The sequence below is a fragment of the Pseudophryne corroboree genome, chromosome 4 (genome assembly GCF_028390025.1).
Source record: "Pseudophryne corroboree isolate aPseCor3 chromosome 4, aPseCor3.hap2, whole genome shotgun sequence".
NCBI classification, from domain to species: domain Eukaryota; kingdom Metazoa; phylum Chordata; class Amphibia; order Anura; family Myobatrachidae; genus Pseudophryne; species Pseudophryne corroboree.
The window spans coordinates 419,967,275-419,992,796 of NC_086447.1; the positions used below are offsets into that span (position 1 = coordinate 419,967,275).

Consider the following 25,522-nt stretch of genomic DNA (forward strand, 5'->3'; position numbering starts at 1 on the left):
TTATGAGAGCCACCTAGAATTGCACCCTTCTCGTCCGGGCACAAAAATCTAACTGGAGTCTGGAGGAGGGTCATAGGGGGAGGAGCCAGTACACACCACCTGACCTGTAAAAGCTTTACTTTTGTGCCCTGTCTCCTGCGGAGCCGCTATTCCCCATGGTCCTTTCAGGAACCCCAGCATCCACTTAGGACGATAGAGAAATGTGTAATACATTTTTAATTGCCTCAATCATGTAACGGGTGGCCCTATTGGAAGGTACACTAGTCTCATCGTCGTCGACACTGGAGTCGGTATCCGTGTCAATATCTGTGTCTGCCATCTGAGGTAGCGGGCGTTTTAGAGCCCCTGATGACATGTGAGACGCTTGGACAGGCACAAGCTGAGCAGCCGGCTGTCCTATGTCGTCAAACCTTTTATGTAAGGAGTCGACACTGTCACGTAATTCCTTCCATAAGTCCATCCACACCGGTGTCGACCCCGCAGGGGGTGACATCCCATTCACAGGCATTTGCTCCGCCTCCACATCATTATCCTCATCATACATGTCGACACAGCAGTACCGACACACAGCACACACACAGGGAATGCTCTGACAGAGGACAGGACCCCACAAAGCCCTTTGGGGAGACAGAGGGAGAGTATGCCAGCACACACTAGAGCGCTATATATCACAGGGATATCACCTATAGAGAGTGTTTTCCCTTATAGCTGCATAATATATATATATATATATATATATATATATATACTGCGCCTAATTTGTGCCCCCCCTCTCTTTTTAACCCTTTTCTGTAGTGCAGGACTGCAGGGGAGAGTCAGGGAGCGATCCCTCCAGCAGAGCTGTGAGGGAAAATGGCGCCAGTGTGCTGAGGGAGATGGCTCCGCCCCTTTTTCAGCTGGCTTTCTCCCGCTATTGTAAAAGTTCTGGCAGGGGTTAATAAACACCTATATAGCCCCTGGGGCTATATATGGTGTCATTTCGCCAGCCAAGGTGTTAATATTGCTGCTCAGGGCGCCCCCCTCCAGCGCCCTGCACCCATCAGTGACCGCAGTGTGTGGTGTGCATGAGGAGCAATGGCGCACAGCTGCAGTGCTGTGCGCTACCTTGGAGAAGACCGAAGTCTTCAGCCGCCGATTTTCCGGACCACCTTCTTGCTTCTGGCTCTGTAAGGGGGACGGCGGCGCGGCTCCGGGAACGGACGACGAGGTCGGGTCCTGTGTTCGATCCCTCTGGAGCTAATGGTGTCCAGTAGCCTAAGAAGCCCAAGCTACCACCACTTAGGTAGGTTCGCTTCTTCTCCCCTTAGTCCCTCGGTGCAGTGAGCCTGTTGCCAGCAGGTCTCACTGAAAATAAAAAACCTAATTATATACTTTCTTCCTAGGAGCTCAGGAGAGCCCCTAGTGTGCATCCAGCTCAGCCGGGCACAGAAATCTAACTGAGGCTTGGAGGAGGGTCTTAGGGGGAGGAGCCAGTGCACACCAGATAGTCCTAAAGCTTTCTTTAGATGTGCCCAGTCTCCTGCGGAGCAGTCTATTCTCCATGGTCCTTACGGAGTCCCCAGCATCCACTAGGACGTCAGAGAAAAGTAGTGTTATTGGTAAAATACAGAGATATTGTAATACTAGTTTGAGTTTGGTAAGTAAATAAGTATATGCATGAAAGATATAAAACATGCAATTTGTTATCAGTATGTTTCATTTGCAGAAAAGGATAAAAGATGTAATAAGGGCAACCCTAAATACTGTAACTTGTGATAACTGCATTTGTCAGTAACTAACAGCAAGAGGTGTAAGTTTCTCATAAGCGTATGTCTGCACATTTACTGAGCTGCACACATTTTAAGATTCATACACATACTTATGACGATGTAGCCAGTTTATTACAAGGCATCATCATCACTGCATTATATATAGCATGTGCAATAGATTCTCTTACTATCAGAAGGATATGATCAACATTAGCCATATTTACGTACACACACTGAACTTTGCATATGCGAGAAAGCTTCTTCCATGTCCCAACCCCATTCTGACTTTATGGCCATAAGGTTAAATGTGAGCAAAATCCGTGCAGGTCTGCATAAGCACATCTGTGTACGTTTGCGGTCTGATCAATTCATGCTACGCAACCTGGCATAGTACTTACACATATTAAGCTGGAAATTCAAGGAATCGGTTGGGAAATTCCTGGAGCCATTTGTTCATGGGCTGTGTGAATTAGACATTTCTTTGTATTTATGATGAAGTACATGCCAAACACTCCTTTTTTCTTTCTTTTGTCTGCATTCCAATAACATCTAGACATACTGAGACACACACAAATCTAGCAGCTGTACCACAACTACCATTATGATGAAGAACTATTCTAATATAGATGAAATGGAAACAGCAATTTACAGTATATACAAATGATTGGCAGTATGCCAAGTTCATTTCCGATATTAACTGCCTTCTCACATTGAAGTGAGAAATAATATACCTAAACGGTGGTTTACTAATAAGCTTGGGCCTGATTCAGATGAACAGTGTATATCAGCTACTTCCTTGGAGTAGCAGCTATGCTTACATATGCTAATACAACAAGAAGCATCGGGTATAAGTAGATGCTTCCTGCATGCATGGGTGATCTAGTGCTTTGCCCGAGGATGCAGAAACGGATGACTCTGCAACACCATCGGCCGGCTGTGTAACCCTGAGGTTACACAGACCAGCAACCACTGCTACGTCGATGAAGCCAGGAAATCTCCATCGGAAGACGGAGACCCTGCCCTTGGCATACCCACGCCTCCATTTCGTGAAATGTAGACCATCGCAGCCCCTCCCTGCCCCCAAACAGCTGCAGACTGTCAGTTACCGGACACCTGCAGTCTTACTGTGTACGAGGATGCAGGACCCACACCGCACAGGTGCAGTTTTCAGGTAATCAGAAAACTGCATGATTCCTCACTTTGCGTCCACATATGAATTAGGCCCCTAACGCATTAGGGTAATTTACCTTTTGGATCTGGGCATGGAGGTCACCCCCAGATGCTCAAATCCCAAAGCAAACCACAAGGTTAAACTCAGGTGGAGACACCGCTGACTGCACAGGTGAGAACATACAAAAATAATAAGTATTATTAATAACGTCCATCTTTGAATTATTTACATTTATATGAAACAAGGTTCATACATCCAACATGATTAATGTTAATCTGCAATTAAATGTTAAAGGCAGCCTCCAGTTTTTATGTCCTTGTGTATAGTCCCGATTAGTATGATCACTAGGGTGTAATGTATATGAAAACTGGGAGTGACAGGTCAGCTTTTCTAAATGTGGACGATTCAGGGCTAACGCATTGTATCATGACAGTCAAGAATACCGCACTGTTCTGTACTGGGAGAGTGGGAACCAGTTACAAAAGTCAGTTGTATTTAGGACACTGCTAAATCATTAATGGGGCTGTTTTTCCAATAGCTTGGCAGTACATTCAAATGACTTCAAAAGCAATGTTAAGGATATAAGAGTAGAAGAAGACAACATAACCAGTAAGGGGGGGGGGAGGAGGGGGGGGGGGGGAGATTAAAAAAAAAAAAAAAGTCACTTAGATAAGCAATGTAAAACCACTTTATTGTCAGCAGTTTATACAGCACATTTTAATAAATATTGTTCCCATCATTTAAACATGTCTGTACGACAAGGACACAAGAATCCCTGATGCATCCCAAAATGGACAAGATTTTTTTTCAGAAAAACTGAAATCATTTCTGCTTTTGGGGAAGTGAAGCCTTGACAATCTCAAATATGGAATACAGAGTACCTGAAAAACAGAAAATCAGACAAATGCATTAAATATGCAACTACTTCTGCAATAAAACCTCAAAGCCTGGCCTGTAAGAGGAAGCTTGAGGGCCCCATACACTAGAACGATAATGCCCGATTTCAGGCCGATATATCGGGTGAAAGCGTGCATTTTGGAGGCGTTTCCGATCCGATCCGCATTCCCGTGAGCATCGGATCAGATCCCCTAGATTGAATGTGCTGCACTAACAATCATGTCCGACCCCGCAAGCATGGCTGGGATCGCATAAGATACATTGTATGCAAAAATACCGCATACGATGTATCTTATGCGATCCTGCCGTCCGGAAGGCTACCGGGGTGATCGTCTGCGACATGAGGGTCGGACATGTCGCGTTAGTGTATGGGGCCCTTTACTCTCACTGGCATCTGCTTATAGAGGCTTGTGATTTGTAATATTAGAATTTTAAAATTACCTACCGGTAAATCCTTTTCTCGTAGTCCATAAGGGATATTGGGGAATCTAGTACGATGGGGTATAGACGAGGTCCAAAAGAGCCAGTGCACTTTACATTTCTTCAACTGGGTGTGCTGGCTCCTCCCCTCTATGCCCCCTCTTACAGGCAGTTATCGGTAAAAACGTGCCCGAAGGAGAAAGGACATACAGTATATGAGAGAAGGAAATATGATAACAGAGTGGTGAGATTTACACATCAGCACACCACTAACAGACCAACCAGCAATGTCTGGTAACAACAACAGCTGAACAGGTAACCACATAACAAGAACCTGCAGAAAAGTCAACGCACAGAGGCGGGCGCCCAATATATGGACTACGAGAAAAGGATTTCCCTGTAGGTAATTAAAATCCTATTTTCTCTAGCACCCATAAGGGATATTGGGGAATCTTCCCAAAGCTTCGAGAACGTGCGGAAACTGCTGCAGCACCGCCTGCCCAAACTGGATATCAAACCTTGCAGAACTTAACAAAACTGTTCTTCCCCACCCAGGTAGCAGCTCGGCCGAGACTCCACGGGCAGCCGCCCAGGAAGGACCCACTTATCTTGTAGAGTGGGCCTTCAGAGACTTAGGAACAGGTAAGGCTGCTGACACATAGGCCTGTTGAATAGTAAGCCTAATCCAGGGCTGGCCAAACCAGTCCTCGAGATCTACAAACAGTTCTTGTTTTCCCAGCCTCCTGGAGATCTGCAGAATTGTCAGTTAGGAATGAATGCAGCCCATCTTAAATTAGTAATGACTACACCTGTTACACCAGCTAGGTGATCTGGAAAATGTGAACTGTTGGTAGATCGATGACTGGTTTGGCCAGCCCTGGCCTAATCCAACGAGCAATGAACTGTTTTGAAGCAGGATAACCCTTTTTATGTGCATTATAGAGCACGAACAAAGAACCCGTCTTTCTGACCCGAGCAGTCCTCTTAACATAGATCTTCAAGGCTCGCACATCATCCAATGCCTCCGGAGGAGCAGAAGCACCAGGCATATCCCCCGAGAGGCCCCCCTGAATTTGAGTGGCCCAGGAATGAATGGCATGGGTCATCCAGAAACCCGCAATGACCAGCCTTTGTGATACACCTGCTGCCATGTAAATAGATTTGAGTGTAGTCTCTATTTTCCTATCCCCAGGATCATTCATGGTAAAGGAGCCCAAGGCAGGCAGCACCGCCTTTTTGGACAGGCGAGAGACTGATCCATCAACCCCTGGGGGTTCCTCCCAAACTTCCTACCTTCACGAACAAATGGGAAAGAGCGCAAAAAAAAATTTTTTTTTTTTTTTTTTTAACACTTGGAATTTTTTGACTGGATTTTTCAAAGCCAGCTTGAATAGGTCATCTAACTCTGTAGATTCAGGGAAAGTGACATTAGGCTTGTTTTGTGTAAAGAAAAATGACTGCTGTGACGCAGCGTCTTCTAGAGGAAGCTTTAACACATCCCGTATAGCCAGAATTAGAGGTTCAATACCCGTAGCAGAATTGGGATCCAAGTCATCCCTATCCTCCTGTATACCCTCATCTGTATCAGAGAGTAGAGCAGGTAACCCCCACTTCTGTAGACCTGCATGAGAGAGGGGGGCTGTGCTGCATCTGCCCTAGCAGCTAAATCTGCAACAGCTTGTTGTAGTAGCTGAGTCTTCTGTACATTAGCAGTGAGCCGAGATGACATATCTGACATCATAGTTTTTAGAGACCCTAACCAGTGGGGCTCTGGACCCTCTCCAGCAGCCCCTTCACTGATTTGTGAAGATTGGCTGCATTGTTCACATGGAACAGAATCCGTAGATAATGGCGAGAATCTGGTGCGGCATACACTGCAGTTTGTGTTTACCCATGTTTCACAGTAAGCACAATAACACACACAAACAGTTACATTGCAGGCCTGCCCTACTGTAGGTGAGAGGAGGCACAGAGGAAGAAGGACACCAGCACACCCCTAGCTGTACAGCCCCAGTGAGGCTGTCAGCTCACTATATTACAGTAAACACTAATAATTCCTGTCCTCAAGAGGACCCAGATAGTGTACACAAGCAGCTCTCCCCCTTTGCTACACCCTGTACCAGAGATCCAGCGTGGCCGAGGAATCAGGAAGCGGTGTGTGTGTGCTGAGAATGGGTGCAGTAAGCAGAGAAAGGCGCCAAAACACCTTAGGTCCCACTCTGATATAGCTCCGCCCCCTCCAATGGCACCGATGTTACACTGATATATTATACTGGCAAAGTCTCCATATAGATTAAAACATCACAACAAGTGCTAATCAAAGCGTTTTTATGCCAGTCTACCCGGGGGACCTTAGCGGGGACCCCCCCGGGAGGGTCCTGTACACCGCGCCCGTGGTCAGCCGCACTTTCAACAGAGGGACCCCCGGTGTGTACTCACCACCAATGTCACCTTCAGGCAGCATTAGGGGTGTGCGGCATACAGCGGCTGTGACAGCCAAGGCGCAGTGCCCCGCTGAACAACCACCTCTCAGAACGGTGGGCCTGCAGGGAAGCGGCTCTGCACCTCGTAAGGCCAGTGACCCGACCCGCCCCCCCAACTCCCACAGTGCAGGTATGCTGTTGCCCAAACAGCATACCGAAAATAACAAACATAAAAAAGAAATTGAAGAAAACTCTCTGGAGCTCAGAGATGTGCATCCTCTACTGAGGGCATTTTTTCCTAAACTGCCTGTGGGAGGGAGCATAGAGGGGAGGAGCCAGCACACCCAGCTGAAGAAATTTAAAGTGCACTGGCTCCTTTGGACCCCGTCTATACCCCATCGTACTAGATTCCCCAATATCCCTTATGGATGCTAGAGAAATGTAAGACTTTTTCATGTGTGTAGGAACGTGTAGGGAAGTGAATAGAAACACCTAAAATATTAATCAAAACAGCGAATATATTCCTGCCCTCATTAGTTTGGCCACCAAGTGGCACTGTTACTCAAACAACTATTACATATATCAGTGTAGGCCAAACTCAGTCTTCAGGACCCATTAACAGTTTGTTTCCCAGACCATGTAGCTGGTGCATGTATTACTTAGTGCAGTGGTTCCCAAACTGTTTGGAATCACGATGCTCTAGAGAATCAGATTTTTATTCATGGCACCCCTAGGCCAAAAGTTTCTTATTGAGAAATAAGTACAGAAAAAAGGTAGTGTACACCTGTGCAGGAAAATTAAAGCATCAAAAATGATACCTTCCAGTGTTATCAAACTGGAAAGAGCAAGAATACAGTATAAATAGATGATATCATATGCGCTAAAAACTTGAAGGGCACAGATACTTATCTCACAAAAAGTCTTTGAATAAAACACACGATCTCTGTTTCTGGTGTTTGTTCTTATTTCTTTCAAATGCGAGGTTGCGCAGTTTCCTCCAACAGGTGTCGTATGCAGAAGAACACGAAAGAAAAATCCAATGTGTAGTATTTTTAAAAGTCTAATGTAGCCACATGGGAGGACAGACAGACACTAGAGGGTAAATTAAAGATGTAGTGAATGCAGCCCTGCGCTGTTATGTGAGCAGCTGGTCTTAAATCAATGGAATTCACCCTCAAAATTCCACAAGTGCAAATATTGGTATATAGAAAGAAAGATAAAAACCAGCGCTGTTATTATTTTATAATAAAAACAATAAACACCGTTATATAAAACGTCTGACTAAGCTGTTATGCGAGTTGTTCCAATGGGGTCTTCAGGATGATTCAACGTAATTAGAAAGACACTCACTTTCAAATTCAGTCTCGCATTCCCATAAAGGTATCTTTTATATTGATAGCAGAGTAAAAGATGATTTTTTCCAATGAGACAGCAAACAATAAGAATAAGACTTACATTAAAATTCAGTCTCGAGTACACTGAAAGGTTTCTTTATCTCCCACACGTTGTAGACAGGAGATCAGCAGACTGATGTAGTTAAAAATCACACACAGACTTCTTGAGAAAGGGGAGAGAATCCTTGAAACGCGTTGAAGTATCCATGCTGTGACAAACATCCATCTATTGCGGGACGTTTCTTGTTGCAGAATCCATGTGTGTTTTAGTCTCATCAAATAAATCTGTGTGTGATTTTAACTACATCGGTCTGCTGGTCTCCTGTCTACAACGTGTGGGAGATAAAGAAACCTTTCAGTGTACTCGAGACTGAATTTTAATGTAAGTCTTATTCTTATTGTTTGCTGTCTCATTGGAAAAAATCATCTTTTACTCTGCTATCAATATAAAAGATACCTTTATGGGAATGCGAGACTGAATTTGAAAGTGAGTGTCTTTCTAATTACGTTGAATCATCCTGAAGACCCCATTGGAACAACTCGCATAACAGCTTAGTCAGACGTTTTATATAACAGACACTAGAGGGTATTCCAAATGAATTCTTTCACTCCGTGAACACAAAATATGTAGTATGGGACCACCCAAAGTGCGCGACGGTCAATATATGATGATGATCACTCTTAGACTTACATCAAAGAGAATGTAGCGCATATGATATCATCTATTTATATTGTATTCTTGTTGAGAAATGTACAAAAAAAAAATATTAAGTAAATTCTGTTTGTGTGTCATCCTTAGGTCACCAAAACCCAAATAAGGATTTTTTATGTAGTAGTGTGCGATTATGCACAGCGTAAGGTGAGAGATCGTGTACTGTATATATACCACAGGTATGTGTAATCAAAGAAGGATGCAGCAGAGCACCAATATGTTTAACCAATAATTACATTCCATTTAGCTTTAGGCCTAGAAGTCTTAAACAGTACTTCATTGTGAAGGATCATAAAAACATGTACTTAAAAAGGCAGATCACTTACCAAAAAGGGTTATCCCCATGGTCAGCCTGTACATTAAGGCATCACTGAGCCCTGCCTTTAGATGTACAGGAAGGCCATTATCTTCCTGCAAGAAAACAAATGAAACAATTAATTGGGATCACAAATTTATTTAAAAATTAAATATAATAATCACATTCACTGTATAGTTTTGTGGACCAGTGTACCAATTCATTGCATGTAAATAAGTTCCAATTCAATGAATGCAAATAAGGGCACACCTACACACCGTTTCCTGACCTGCTTTCAGAGAAATAACATGAACTACAGTGTACTTGGTCTCCGTGCCATATCATATCTATTGCCCACAAGGACAGTAATGACATTGGCATCTCGAAGGAGACAGTTAGAATATAGTGCCAGCGTCTATTTCTCAATGCAACCTTCAAGCTTTGTGTCACTTCTGTAAGTGTACACACAACATGCAGTGTGGCAAAGAGACCAATAAATCACTATGATCTGTTGCGAGACTGAAGCCGGGAAAGTTCTTGTGTGTCCCAGCCAAAGAACAATTGCATTAACACCACCCTCTTCATATAATTAAGTTTACAGTGTTATTGTTGCTAAGAGTCAGTCAAGAGGGAACCATTAATAGGAGTGAAGGGGCAGAGGAGAGAGGAGATACAGTAGAGAGCAAGGGCGATGAGTAAAGAGCGAGAAAGGAGGTGGTAGAGAACGAGAGGGGGAGAGAGGGAGGAAGTAGAAAGAGAGGGGAGGTAGAGAGCAAGAGATGGAAGAAAGGTAGGGTTAAAGAGGGAGAAATATCAAGGGCTAACTTTCTTTCAAATTGGGTTACGCAACGGACAAATAAATACGTTACCGCTACCTTTCAGACATTTTTTTTCAACAGAAAGCAGTAATTTAAAAGGGATATCTATTTTACAACTTTAATGTATACCAGATGCAGTCAGCAAATGTTCCATTTTAAAAGGTGTGCGTAAAACACAATTGACATGCCATTATGAAACATAATATTCCAAACGGATTGATACTGAAATTTCATCACATCATTTTATGTGAGGGAATGCAGTTAATTTACTGCTGGTCGGAATCCCGACCAAAGCCCCGAGATCCCACTCGGGTGGGGGTTCATGCCACCACCCAAGGGGGAATATAATAGTGTGGCAAGCAAAGCAAATGCCTGTAGCACGGCGAGCCCGCAAGGGTACTTGCCGCCGGGATTCTGGTGTCTGTCTCCTGACCACTGGTATTACATACTGGACCCCATGTGAGTACTGCACACTGCAGATAATTTGCAGTCAGGGTGAATTATTAGCAGTTTACTGCCAGCAGAACACATAGAAATGTGTTTAATAGTTTATATATTGCTATAGAAGAGAAATCTCCGCTCATAACATACAATCTCTATTTGGCATTTATAAAAGAGTGGCCCCATGCTGCACTATATAAGAACACCAAGTCTACAACTTATGACTCCCTGGTGATATTCAATTGTCCCTAATGCCGTTGTTTGGGAATCTTTTTCGCATGCCTGAGACAATGGGGAATAATTGAATTGAGCGAAAATGGCGGTTTTTCACAACCGAAAACTTTTTGGGGCTGAATATCCCTATATTTAACATAATGTAGCCATTGTCAATTGACATTTGTTAAAACACAAAAACCAAAATGTGTTTAAACCAGATTAATATGCATGTATACATGTTTTACTAGCATTTATAGGCTTTAAACACATGCAATGTAAACAAGTGAAATAAGCAGTGTTATAACTACATCTCACAATAATCTGCGTTTCACCCTCAGATCAACTTCAGATTTATGCCCTTATTTATAAATGAGAATTTATAAAGTAGATGAGAATATGCGCAAATCAGCTAATGGTGCAGCTAGAATCTGTATTTCCTCGTGTATATCCATTTACACCAAAAACACAATTCGATAGAAGAAAAAAAAGGAAACAGACTCAGAGCGCTCCAATAACACCCAATTTTACACATACACAACAAAAAAAAGTGGGAAAAAAAAATTAAATGAGATAGATAGATAGATAGATAGAACTCTCCAGACTTAGCATCCAATAAATCAAAATAGTAAATTAACTGGATATGGTAACCGTCTCCGGTTTCCTGCCATGCTGATATATGCTGTAATGTTGACCCTGCTGACTGGACTGTATATTCCTTGAAAAAGGTCCCGCTGGGGACCGAAATGTTGGAAATCGTTTTTGAAACCACTTTGGAACTGTGAGATTACCCTTACATTAAAATTTACTAGTTTGATTTATTGGATGCTAAGTCTGGAGTGCGCTATCTTTTCCCATTAGTGTGGGATAACCTGTATTGTACTACGGGCCCCGCCCCAAAAAGGGCGGGACTCTGATTGGCACCCCAGCTGTTGGCTGTAGTATTTGTGAGAGTGCAGGGATTTTTATTTTTATATCTATATCTATATCTATATATCTATATATATATCTATATATATATCTATATATCTATATATATATATATATATATATATCTATATATATATCTATATATATATATATATATATATATATATATATATATATATATATATATCTATATCTATATCTATATCTATATCTATATATATATATATATATACACACACACACACACACACACACACATACTCAGCGGTAATTCTATTTCTCGTAGTCCGTAGTGGATGCTGGGAACTCCGAAAGGACCATGGGGAATAGCAGCTCCGCAGGAGTCTGGGCACAACTAAAAGAAAGCTTTTAGACTACCTGGTGTGCACTGGCTCCTCCCACTATGACCCTCCTCCAAGCCTCAGTTAGGATTCTGTGCCCGGAAGAGCTGACACAATAAGGAAGGATTTTGAATCCCGGGTAAGACTCATACCAGCCACACCGTATAACTCATGATACCATATCCAGTTAACAGTATGAAATTTAACTGAGCCTCTCAACAGATGGCTCATAACAATAACCCTTTTGTGAACAACAACTATGTACAAGTATTGCAGACAATCCGCACTTGGGACGGGCGCCCAGCATCCACTACGGACTACGAGAAATAGAATTACCGGTGAGTAAATTCTTATTTTCTCTGACGTCCTAGTGGATGCTGGGAACTCCGAAAGGACCATGGGGATTATACCAAAGCTCCCAAACGGGCGGGAGAGTGCGGATGACTCTGCAGCACCGAATGAGAGAACTCAAGGTCCTCCTGAGCCAGGGTATCAAATTTGTAGAATTTTGCAAACGTGTTTGCCCCTGACCAAGTAGCAGCTTGGCAAAGTTGTAAAGCCGAGACCCCTCGGGCAGCCGCCCAAGATGAGCCCACCTTCCTTGTAGAATGGGCTTTTACTGATTTAGGATGCGGCAGTCCAGCCGCAGAATGCGCCAGCTGAATTGTGCTACAAATCCAGCGAGCAATAGTCTGCTTAGAAGCAGGAGCAATTAGTTTGTTGGGTGCATACAGGATAAATAGCGAGTCAGTTTCCCTGACTCCAGCCGTCCTGGAAACATAAATTTTCAAGGCCCTGACTACGTCCAGTAACTTGGAATCCTCCAAGTCGCTAGTAGCCGCAGGCACTACAATAGGTTGGTTCAAGTGAAAAGCAGATACCACCTTAGGGAGAAACTGGGGACGAGTCCTCAATTCTGCCCTATCCATATGGAAAATCAGATAAGGACTTTTAAATGACAAAGCCGCCAATTCTGATACACGCCTGGCCGAAGCCAAGGCCAATAACATGACCACTTTCCACGTGAGATATTTTAGATCCACGGTCTTTAGTGGCTCAAACCAATGTGATTTTAGGAAATTCAACACCACGTTGAGATCCCAGGGTGCCACTGGAGGCACAAAGGGGAGCTGAATATGCAGCACTCCTTTTACAAATGTCTGAACTTCAGGTAGTGAAGATAGTTCTTTTTGGGAAAAAAAATAAGAATTTACTTACCGATAATTCTATTTCTCGTAGTCCGTAGTGGATGCTGGGGACTCCGTCAGGACCATGGGGATTAGCGGCTCCGCAGGAGACAGGGCACAAAAGTAAAAGCTTTAGGACTAGGTGGTGTGCACTGGCTCCTCCCCCTATGACCCTCCTCCAAGCCTCAGTTAGGATACTGTGCCTGGACGAGCGTACACAATAAGGAAAGATTTTGAATCCCGGGTAAGACTCATACCAGCCACACCAATCACACTGTACAACTTGTGATCTGAACCCAGTTAACAGCATGATAACAGAGGAGCCTCTGAAAAGATGGCTCACAACAATAATAACCCGATTTTTGTAACAATAACTATGTACCAGTATTGCAGACAATCCGCACTTGGGATGGGCGCCCAGCATCCACTACGGACTACGAGAAATAGAATTACCGGTGAGTAAATTCTTATTTTCTCTGACGTCCTAGTGGATGCTGGGGACTCCGTCAGGACCATGGGGATTATACCAAAGCTCCCAAACGGGCGGGAGAGTGCGGATGACTCTGCAGCACCGAATGAGAGAACTCCAGGTCCTCCTCAGCCAGGGTATCAAATTTTTAGAATTTTGCAAACGTGTTTGCCCCTGACCAAGTAGCAGCTCGGCAAAGTTGTAAAGCCGAGACCCCTCGGGCAGCCGCCCAAGATGAGCCCACCTTCCTTGTGGAATGGGCATTTACAGATTTTGGCTGTGGCAGGCCTGCCACAGAATGTGCAAGCTGAATTGTACTACAAATCCAACGAGCAATCGTCTGCTTAGAAGCAGGAGCACCCAGCTTGTTGGGTGCATACAGGATAAACAGCGAGTCAGTTTTCCTGACTCCAGCCGTCCTGGAAATATATATTTTCAGGGCCCTGACAACGTCTAGCAACTTGGAGTCCTCCAAGTCCCTAGTAGCCGCAGGCACCACAATAGGTTGGTTCAGGTGAAACGCTGACACCACCTTAGGGAGAAACTGGGGACGAGTCCGCAGTTCTGCCCTGTCCGAATGGAAAATCAGATATGGGCTTTTGTGAGACAAAGCCGCCAATTCTGACACTCGCCTGGCCGAGGCCAGGGCCAACAGCATGGTCACTTTCCATGTGAGATATTTCAAATCCACAGATTTGAGCGGTTCAAACCAATGTGATTTGAGGAATCCCAGAACTACGTTGAGATCCCACGGTGCCACTGGAGGCACAAAAGGGGGTTGTATATGCAGTACTCCCTTGACGAATGTCTGGACTTCAGGAACTGAAGCCAATTCTTTCTGGAAGAAAATCGACAGGGCCGAAATTTGAACCTAAATGGACCCCAATTTGAGGCCCATAGACACTCCTGTTTGCAGGAAATGCAGGAATCGACCGAGTTGAAATTCCTCCGTGGGGGCCTTCCTGGCCTCACACCATGCAACATATTTTCGCCAAATGCGGTGATAATGTTGTGCGGTCACCTCCTTCCTGGCTTTGACCAGGGTAGGTATGACCTCTTCCGGAATGCCTTTTTCCCTTAGGATCCGGCGTTCAACCGCCATGCCGTCAAACGCAGCCGCGGTAAGTCTTGGAACAGACAGGGTCCTTGCTGAAGCAAGTCCCTTCTTAACGGCAGAGGCCATGGGTCCTCTGTGAGCATCTCTTGAAGTTCCGGGTACCAAGTCCTCCTTGGCCAATCCGGAGCCACGAGTATAGTTCTTACTCCTCTCCGTCTTATAATTCTCAGTACCTTGGGTATGAGAGGAAGAGGAGGGAACACATACACTGACTGGTACACCCACGGTGTTACCAGAGCGTCCACAGCTATTGCCTGAGGGTCCCTTGACCTGGCGCAATACCTGTCCAGTTTTTTGTTGAGGCGGGACGCCATCATGTCCACCTTTGGTTTTTCCCAACGGTTCACAATCATGTGGAAGACTACTTCCGTGTGAAGTCCCCACTCTCCCGGGTGGAGGTCGTGCCTGCTGAGGAAGTCTGCTTCCCAGTTGTCCACTCCCGGAATGAACACTGCTGACAGTGCTATCACATGATTTTCCGCCCAGCGAAGAATCCTTGCAGCTTCTGCCATTGCCCTCCTGCTTCTTGTGCCGCCCTGTCTGTTTACGTGGGCGACTGCCGTGATGTTGTCCGACTGGATCAGCACCGACTGACCTTGAAGCAGAGGTCTTGCTAGGCATAGAGCATTGTAAATTGCCCTTAGCTCAAGTATATTTATGTGGAGAGAAGTCTCTAGACTTGACCACGTTCCCTGGAAATTTCTTCCCTGTGTGACTGCTCCCCAGCCTCTCAGGCTGGCATCCGTGGTCACCAGGATCCAATCCTGAATGCCGAATCTGCGGCCCTCTAGTAGATGAGCACTCTGCAGCCACCACAGAAGAGACACCCTTGTCCTCGGAAACAGGGTTATCCGCTGATGCATCTGAAGATGCGATCCGGACCATTTGTCCAGCAGATTCCACTGAAAAGTTCTTGCGTGAAATCTGCCGAATGGAATCGCTTCGTAAGAAGCCACCATTTTTCCCAGGACCCTTGTGCAATGATGCACTGACACTTTTCCTGGTTTTAGGAGGTTCCTGACTAGCTTGGATAACTCCCTGGCTTTCTCCTGCGGGAGATACACCTTTTTCTGGACTGTGTCCAGAATCATCCCTAGGAACAGCAGACGTGTCGTCGGGATCAGCTGCGATTTTGGAATATTTAGAATCCACCCGTGCTGTTGTAGCAGTACCCGAGATAGTGCTACTCCGACCTCCAACTGTTCCCTGGACTTTGCCCTTATCAGGAGATCGTCCAAGTAAGGGATAATTAAGACGCCTTTTCTTCGAAGAAGAATCATCATTTCGGCCATTACCTTGGTAAAGACCCGGGGTGCCGTGGACAATCCAAACGGCAGCGTCTGAAACTGATAATGACAGTTCTGTACAACGAACCTGAGGTACCCTTGGTGAGAAGTGCAAATTGGGACATGAAGGTAAGCATCCTTGATGTCCAGGGACACCATATAGTCCCCTTCTTCCAGGTTCGCTATCACTGCTCTGAGTGACTCCATCTTGAATTTGAACCTTTGTATGTAAGTGTTCAAAGATTTCAGATTTAGAATAGGTCTCACCGAGCCGTCTGGCTTCGGTACCACAAATAGTGTGGAATAATACCCCTTTCCCTGTTGTAGGAGGGGTACTTTGATTATCACCTGCTGGGAATACAGCTTGTGAATTGCTTCCAATACTGCCTCCCTGTCGGAGGGAGACGTTGGTAAAGCAGACTTCAGGAACCTGCGAGGGGGAGACGTCTCGAATTCCAATCTGTACCCCTGGGATACTACCTGTAGGATCCAGGGGTCCACTTGCGAGTGAGCCCACTGCGCGCTGAAACTCTTGAGACGACCCCCCACCGCACCTGAGTCCGCTTGTAAGGCCCCAGCGTCATGCTGAGGACTTGGCAGAAGCGGTGGAGGGCTTCTGTTCCTGGGAAGAGGCTGTCTGCTGCAGTCCTTTTCCCTTTCCTCTACCCCGGGGCAGATATGACTGGCCTTTTGCCCGCTTGCCCTTATGGGGACGAAAGGACTGAGGCTGAAAAGACGGTGTCTTTTTCTGCCGAGAGGTGAGTTGGGGTAAAAAGGTGGATTTTCCAGCTGTTGCCGTGGCCACCAGGTCCGAAAGACCGACCCCAAATAACTCCTCCCCTTTATACGGCAATACTTCCATATGCCGTTTGGAATCCGCATCACCTGACCACTGTCGTGTCCATAAACATCTTCTGGCAGAAATGGACATCGCACTTACTCTTGATGCCAGGGTGCAAATATCCCTCTGTGCATCACGCATATATAGAAACGCATCTTTTAAACGCTCTATAGTCAATAAAATACTGTCCCTGTCCAGGGTATCAATATTTTCAGTCAGGGACTCCGACCACGCCACCCCAGCGCTGCACATCCAGGCTGAGGCAATCGCTGGCCGCAGTATAACACCAGTATGTGTGTATATACTTTTTAGGACATTTTCCAGCTTCCTATCAACTGGCTCCTTGAGGGCGGCCGTATCAGGAGACGGTAACGCCACTTGTTTTGATAAGCATGTGAGTGCCTTATCCACCCCCTAGGGGGTGTTTTCTGGCGGGAAAGGGTATAATGCCAATAATTTCTTAGATATCAGCAATTTTTTATCGGGGGAGACTTTTACCCTGTTTCTGTAGTGCAGGACTGCAGGGGAGAGTCAGGGAGACGTCCTTCCAGCGGAGCTGTGAGGGAAAATGGCACTTGTGTGCTGAGGAGATAGGCCGCCGTGAAGGGGGCGGAGCCTTTCTCCCGCTTTTTATGAGGTAAAATGGCAGGGGTTAAATACATCCATATAGCCCAGGAGCTATATGCGATGTATTTTTTACCATAAATAGTGTTTTCATTGCATCTCAGGGCGCCCCCCCCCCCAGCGCCCTGCACCCTCAGTGACCGGAGTGTGAAGTGTGCTGAGAGCAATGGCGCACAGCTGCACTGCTGTGCGCTACCTTTCTTGAAGACAAGATGCCTTCTGCCGCCGATTTCTGGACCTCTTCACTCTTCTGGCTCTGTAAGGGGGCCGGCGGCGCGGCTCCGGGACCCATCCATGGCTGGGCCTGTGATCGTCCCTCTGGAGCTAATGTCCAGTAGCCAAGAAGCCCAATCCACTCTGCACGCAGGTGAGTTCGCTTCTTATCCCCTTAGTCCCTCGATGCAGTGAGCCTGTTGCCAGCAGGACTCACTGAAAATAAAAAAACCTAAGTCTATACTTTTATTCTAAGCAGCTCAGGAGAGCTACCTAGATTGCACCCTTCTCGGCCGGGCACAAAAACCTAACTGAGGCTTGGAGGAGGGTCATAGGGGGAGGAGCCAGTGCACACCACCTAGTCCTAAAGCTTTTACTTTTGTGCCCTGTCTCCTGCGGAGCCGCTAATCCCCATGGTCCTGACGGAGTCCCCAGCATCCACTTAGGACGTCAGAGAAATAGACAGAGACGATATCTGTACCTTAATGGAGCCTAATTTTAGGCCCATAGTCACTCCTGCCTGTAGGAAGTGCAGAAATCGACCCAGCTGAAATTCCTCTGTTGGGGCCTTATTGGCCTCACACCAAGCAACATATTTCCGCCATATGCGGTGATAATGTTTTACCGTTACATCTTTCCTGGCTTTAATCAGCGTAGGAATGACATCCTCCGGAATGCCCTTTTCCTTTAGGATCCGGCGTTCAACCGCCATGCCGTCAAACGCAGCCGCGGTAAGTCTTGGAACAGACAGGGCCCCTGCTGCAACAGGTCCTGTCTGAGCGGCAGAGGCCATGGGTCCTCTGAGATCATCTCTTGAAGTTCCGGGTACCAAGCTCTTCTTGGCCAATCCGGAACCACGAGTATTGTCCTTACTCCTCGTTTTCTTATTATTCTCAGTACCTTTGGTATGAGAGGCAGAGGAGGGAACACATAAACTGACTGGTACACCCACGGTGTCACTAGAGCGTCCACCGCTATCGCCTGAGGGTCCCTTGACCTGGCTCAATATCTCTCCAGTTTTTTGTTTAGGCGGGACGCCATCATGTCCACCTGTGTCCGTTCCCAACGATTTACAATCAGTGTGAAGACTTCTGGATGAAGTCCCCACTCTCCCGGGTGGAGGTCGTGCCTGCTGAGGAAGTCTGCTTCCCAGTTGTCCACTCCCGGAATGAACACTGCTGACAGTGCTAGCACGTGATTTTCCGCCCATCGGAGAATCCTTGTGGCTTCTGCCATTGCCGTCCTGCTTCTTGTGCCGCCCTGTCGGTTTACATGGGCGACCGCCGTGATGTTGTCTGACTGGATCAGTACCAGCTGGTGTAGAAGCAGGGGTTTTGCCTGACTTAGGGCATTGTAAATGGCCCTTAGTTCTAGAATATTTATGTGCAAGGAAGTCTCCTGACTCGACCATAGTCCTTGGAAGTTTCTTCCCTGTGTGACTGCCCCCCAGCCTCGAAGGCTGGCATCCGTGGTCACCAGGACCCAGTCCTGTATGCCGAATCTGCGGCCCTCTAGGAGATGAGCACTCTGCAGCCACCACAGCAGAGACACCCTGGTTCTTGGAGACAGGGTTATTAGCCGATGCATCTGAAGATGCGATCCGGACCATTGGTCCAACAGGTCCCACTGAAAGATTCTGGCATGGAACCTGCCGAAAGGAATTGCTTCGTAAGAAGCCACCATCTTTCCCAGGACTCGCGTGCAGTGATGCACAGACACCTGTTTTGGTTTCAGGAGGTCTCTGACTAGAGATGACAGCTCCTGGGCTTTCTCCTCCGGGAGAAACACTTTTTTCTGGACTGTGTCCAAAATCATTCCCAGGAACATTAGACGTGTCGTCGGAACCAGCTGTGACTTTGGAATATTCAGAATCCAACCGTGCTGGTGTAGCACCTCCTGAGATAGTGCTACTCCTACCAACAACTGCTCCCTGGATCTCGCCTTTATTAGGAGATCATCCAAGTACGGGATAATTAAAACTCCCTTTTTTCGAAGGAGTATCATCATTTCCGCCATTACCTTGGTAAACACCCTCGGTGCCGTGGACAGTCCAAACGGCAGCGTCTGGAATTGGTAATGGCAATTTTGTACCGCAAATCTGAGGTACTCCTGGTGAGGATGATAAATGGGGACATGCAGGTAAGCATCCTTGATGTCCAGGGATACCATGTAATCCCCCTCGTCCAGGCTTGCAATAACCGCCCTGAGCGATTCCATCTTGAACTTGAACTTTTTTATGTATGTGTTCAAGGATTTCAAATTTAAAATGGGTCTCACCGAACCGTCCGGTTTCGGTACCACAAACAGTGTGGAATAGTAACCCCGTCCTTGTTGAAGTAGGGGCACCTTGACTATCACCTGCTGGGAATACAGCTTGTGAATTGCCTCTAGCACAGCCTCCCTGCCTGAGGGAGTCGTTGGCAAGGCAGAATTGAGGAATTGGCGGGGGGGAAGACGCCTCGAATTCCAGTTTGTACCCCTGAGATACTACTTGCAAGATCCAGGGATCCACCTGTGAGCGAGCCCACTGATCGCTGAAATTTTTGAGGCGGCCCCCCACCGTACCTGGCTCCGCCTGTGGAGCCCCACCGTCATGCGGCGGACTTGGAAGAAGCGGGGGAGGACTTTTGCTCCTGGGACTCTGCTGTTTGTTGCAGCCTTTTTCCCCTACCTCTGCCTCTGGACAGAAAGGACCCGCCTTTTCCTCGCCTGTTTCTCTGGGTCCGAAAGGACTGTACTTGATAAAACGGCGCTTTTTTAGGCTGTGAGGGAACCTGGGGTAAAAATGCTGATTTCCCAGCTGTCGCTGTGGAAACTAGGTCTGAGAGACCATCCCCGAATAACTCCTCACCCTTATAAGGCAAAACTTCCATGTGCCTTTTGGAATCTGCATCCCCTGTCCACTGCCGAGTCCATAAGCCTCTCCTAGCAGAAATGGACAATGCACTTATTTTAGATGCCAGCCGGCAGATCTCCCTCTGTGCATCTCTCATGTATAAGACTGAGTCTTTTATATGCTCTATGGTTAGGAGAATAGTGTCCCTGTCTAGGGTGTCAATATTTTCTGACAGGGAATCTGACCATGCAGCGGCAGCACTGTACATCCATGCTGACGCAATAGCTGGTCTAAGTATAATGCCTGAGTGTGTATATACAGACTTCAGGATCGCCTCCTGCTTTCTATCCGCAGGCTCCTTTAGGGCGGCCGTATCCGGAGACGGAAGTGCCACCTTTTTAGACAAACGTGTGAGCGCTTTATCCACCCTAGGAGGTGTTTCCCAACGTGCCCTATCCTCTGGCGGGAAAGGGAACGCCATTAGTAATTTTTTAGGGATTACCAATCTTTTAATCGGGGAAAGCCCACGCTTCTTCACACACTTCATTTAATTCTTCAGATGGGGGAAAAACTACGGGTAGTTTTTTCTCCCCAAACATAATACCCTTTTTAGTGGTACCTGGGTTTATATCCGAAATGTGTAATACCTCCTTCATTGCCTCAATCATGCAACGAATGGCCCTAGTGGACATTAGATTTGACTCATCGTCGTCGACACTGGTATCAGTATCCGTGTCGACATCTGCGTCTGCCATCTGAGGTAGCGGGCGTTCTAAAGCCCCTGATGGCCTTTGAGACACCTGGGCAGGCACGAGCTGAGAAGCCGGCTGTCCCGCATGTCGTCAAATTTTTTGTGTAAGGAGTCGACACTTGCACGTAATTCCTTCCATAAAACCATCCACTCAGGTGTCTGCCCCGCAGGGGGTGACATCACTTCTATGGGCATCTGCTCCGCCTCCACATAATTTTCCTCATCAAACATGTCGACACAGCCGTACCGACACACCGCACACACACCGGGAATGCTCTAATAGAGGACAGGACCCCACAGAAGCCCTTTGGGGAGACAGAGAGAGAGTATGCCAGCACACACCAGAGCGCTATATAATGCAGGGACTAACTGAATTATGTCCCCTATAGCTGCTATAATATTTACTGCGCCTAAATTTAGTGCCCCCCCTCTCTTTTTTACCCTTTTCTGTAGTGTAGACTGCAGGGGAGAGCCAGGGAGCTTCCTTCCAGCGGAACTGTGAGGGAGAAATGGCGCCAGTGTGCTGAGAGATAGCTCCGCCCCTTTTTCGCAGACTTTTCTCCCGCTTTTTTAAGGATTCTGGCAGGGGTAATTATCACATATATAGCCTCTGGGGCTATATGTTGTGATTGTTTTGCCAGCCAAGGTGTTTTTATTGCTGCTCAGGGCGCCCCCCCCTGCGCCATGCACCCTCAGTGACCGGAGTGTGAAGTGTGTATGAGGAGCAATGGCGCACAGCTGCAGTGCTGTGCGCTACCTTGGTGAAGACAGAAGTCTTCATGCCGCCGATTTTCCGGACTTCTTCTTGCCTCTGGCTCTGTAAGGGGGACGGCGGTGCGGCTCCGGGACCGAACACCAAGGCCAGTTCCATGCGGTCGATCCCTCTGGAGCTAATGGTGTCCAGTAGCCTAAGAAGCCCAAGCTAGCTGCAAGCAGGTAGGTTCGCTTCTTCTCCCCTTAGTCCCTCGTTGCAGTGAGCCTGTTGCCAGCAGGTCTCACTGTAAAATAAAAAACCTAAATTATACTTTCTTTCTAAGAGCTGAGGAGAGCCCCTAGTGTGCATCCAGCTCGGCCGGGCACAAAAATCTAACTGAGGCTTGGAGGAGGGTCATAGTGGGAGGAGCAAGTGCACACCAGGTAGTCTAAAAGCTTTCTTTTAGTTGTGCCCAGACTCCTGCGGAGCCGCTATTCCCCATGGCCCTTTCGGAGTTCCCAGCATCCACTAGGACGTCAGAGAAATTATATATATATATATATATATATATATATATATATATATATACACACACACACACACACACACATATATATATATATATATATACACACACACACATATATACACACACCGTACTTAAGGTATTAAAATAATCATTTAAAATCCAATGGTAACTTTCTAAATTCTAGGGTACATTTTATCACCTTCATATAAACATGGGCATCTAAGCTTATAAAGGGGTATAAAGAGAAGAAAGAAAGAAAGAAAGAAAGAAAGAAAGAAAGAAAGAAAGAAAGAAAGAAAGAAAGAAAGAAAGAAAGAAAGAAAGAAAGAAAGAAAGAAAGAAAGAAAGAAAGAAAGAAAGAAAGAAAGAAAGAAAGAAAGAAAGAAAGAAAGAGAAAAAAGTGCAATAGTGCAGTTATCCTTTTAAAATCACAACGATTTATTCACGTATCGCACTTACACAAAACAGATGAATGTAATGGCACATAAACATCCCCATCTGTTCCAATGCTGTTATGTGCCATTACATTCATCTGTTTTGTGTAAGTGCGATACGTGAATAAATCGGTGTGATTTTAAAAGGATAACTGCACTATTGCACTTTTTTCTCTTTCTTTCTTTCTTCTCTTTATACCCCTTTATAAGCTTAGATGCCCATGTTTATATGAAGGTGATAAAATGTACCCTAGAATTTAGAAAGTTACCATTGGATCTGAATTGATTATTTTAATACTTTAAGTACATTATATTTTTTTTATTTATTTTCCACTTTTTTGGTGTGTATGTGTAAAACTGGGTGTTATTGGAGCGCTCTGAGTCTGTCTTTCCTTTTCTTCTATCTTATTTATCAATGAGTGTTTAATTTCACTGTGAGTGATAAATTGCACCAGCCAATCAGCTCCTAACTTTCATGTCACAGGCTGGGTTTGAAAAATGACAGTTAGGAGCTGATTGGCTGGTGCAATTTATCACTCACAGTGAAATTAAACACTTTCATAAATAAGGCCATTAAAATCTGGTAACCTCCTCACACTCCTGCCTACAAGACTTCTCCTATGCTGCTACCCACATATAGAATGCCCTCTCACACCCAGATTATCATGGCCATCCTTATACACAATACTACACCATATTTATACACTCTCTGACAAACCATTTTACTATACATAGCTCACCCTACTTCCATCTATACTACCCACAAAAGGTCCCAATTTCCACTCACCTATACTCTTTTTGCTTCAGCCGTTCTCTCTTTCATTTAGAGTGTAAGCGGTTTCATGATCAGGGCCCTACTCTTGTCTGGGTTTATTTCCCCCCTCCCCCAATTAAAAAATAAAATTAAAGTAATCTCCAGATACCTGAAAGAGCTTTTGCTTTTCCGCAACCTTGTTTTGAAGTGACTTCCGGGTAGACGTGCTGAAGGTCCGCTGAGAAATCGGACGGAGTGCCTGCAACACAAATATATTCCTGTAAAACTCTGGACTTTTCCACCATATAACTTTCAAGAAGAACAACCACCTAGTATACAAAAACAGTGTGCTAACTCTTTTTCTCAACTGGAAACCCATGCCACCTTTTAAGTAGATACCTGCTACCAGCAGCTGATCAATGTTTAATTTTCTAGCCAGAGGAGGAGAAGTTGAAATTCAACCTCTGCGCTTTCTTATATTGCATGACTGGCAGGGTAGCTGTCCAATCAGCACCTCTTCATGCAAAGGGTGCCCATTACTTGAATGTCAAACTTCTAAAACTCAGGCAGGGTAATTGTTGCTGCATGCCAGTATCTTGCATAATAAATAAGTACATCTGCTTTGGTGTTTAGCCACTGTACAACACTAACACAACATAAAATTTTATTTTAATAGTTATGATAGAAAATCACAGCATAGGATTCTCAATTATGCAAAAAACTGTCACCACTTTCAGGATCTCCGCATATACCGCACAGTATTTCTGTCTATGGCAGATAACGGCATGCAGCAACAGCCAAGACTTTACAAAGGATTAGGATATCAATTTGTCACTTTCACATATGAATAGTGCCTCTGACTGCATATTAAAGTTAAGTGCTTTTATTCAAGCTGTGCTAACAGAAACCTATATACCATGAACTTTTCTGTGATACTATGTATTAAATAGTAACTCAATGTTTTTGCTACAGGTTAAGACTTCCACATACTAAACAATTACAAAAATTCAAGTTGAGTGAGACTGCGATCGTGACATTTACTTTCTGGTGGTTAAAAGTGCACAACGTTTGTTGCATGCACAAAATTCTTAATATTGTATAAAATTACTTTCAGGCTAAATGAATAAGGTGTATATGAAACATACAAAACATCTTAGGGATTAGACTTGGGTCACATGACCAAGATATCATTACGGCAGGCAAAAATCCAAACCCCAAAATACCTGGTCCCAAGTATTTCAGATATGGGAGACTCAACCTGTATGAGGTGGCGCAGACACCACCACTGCAAACCTTAACAACCAATAAATAAAGTGTATCTTCTTAAAACAAAAAACTTTATGTATACAAATAAAACCTTTGCCACATACAAAGCACGCAGTACAGTGCACACCCTGTGCAATAAAGTGAGAGAAGGACGCTGGCTGCGGCATGATGAGCACAGGTCAGGAAGTGACAGGAGCTGCACGTACACACTCCAGCACTGTGCAATACTACTACTCAGCATACACACATATCACACACATCTGTACACCAGTGACGTGCTGTACACCCGCGGACACACAACTGCTCATACACACAGACACACACAGCCCCGTGCCCTGCACCCAGCTGTCTGTAAGCGTGAGTCCATTAATGCACAGGGATAGCCCGCTCCGGGCTCACAGACTGTATGGCACTCGGCGATGCGGGCACATGGCTGTTACCCTATATATCACAGCACCCATCGGCCACACAGCACTCTATGCACGGGCGGCACCAACACACGGGACACAGCAATTACCAGGAGGTTACGAAACATGGTGCTGCTGATGCTCCTCTCCCTGCTCTCTGAGGCTGCTGCACAGAAGGACAAGGACACCGGATAGCCGGAAAAGGAAGTAGCGTTCCGCCGGAAGCACGGCACTAAAACCTGTTGCTTTGGAGGGTGAAAGAGGCGGCCATGTTTTGTGTGGCATGTCAACAGCATAGTAACAACAAAATA

General features: G+C 45.7%; 1 protein-coding gene across 1 annotated transcript; it reads right to left on the reverse strand.

The window, feature by feature from the left end:
• Nucleotides 1-3,589: 3,589 nt before the first annotated feature.
• On the reverse strand, nucleotides 3,590-25,522 carry LOC134909680 (cytochrome c oxidase subunit 7A2, mitochondrial). Its single transcript, XM_063916825.1, has 4 exons — nucleotides 25,322-25,522; nucleotides 23,708-23,797; nucleotides 9,092-9,176; nucleotides 3,590-3,800 (listed from the first exon to the last, which is right to left on the reverse strand). Exons 1-4 carry the CDS (start codon nucleotides 25,505-25,507, stop codon nucleotides 3,742-3,744), a joined length of 420 nt encoding a protein of 139 aa, XP_063772895.1. The 5' UTR covers nucleotides 25,508-25,522; the 3' UTR covers nucleotides 3,590-3,741.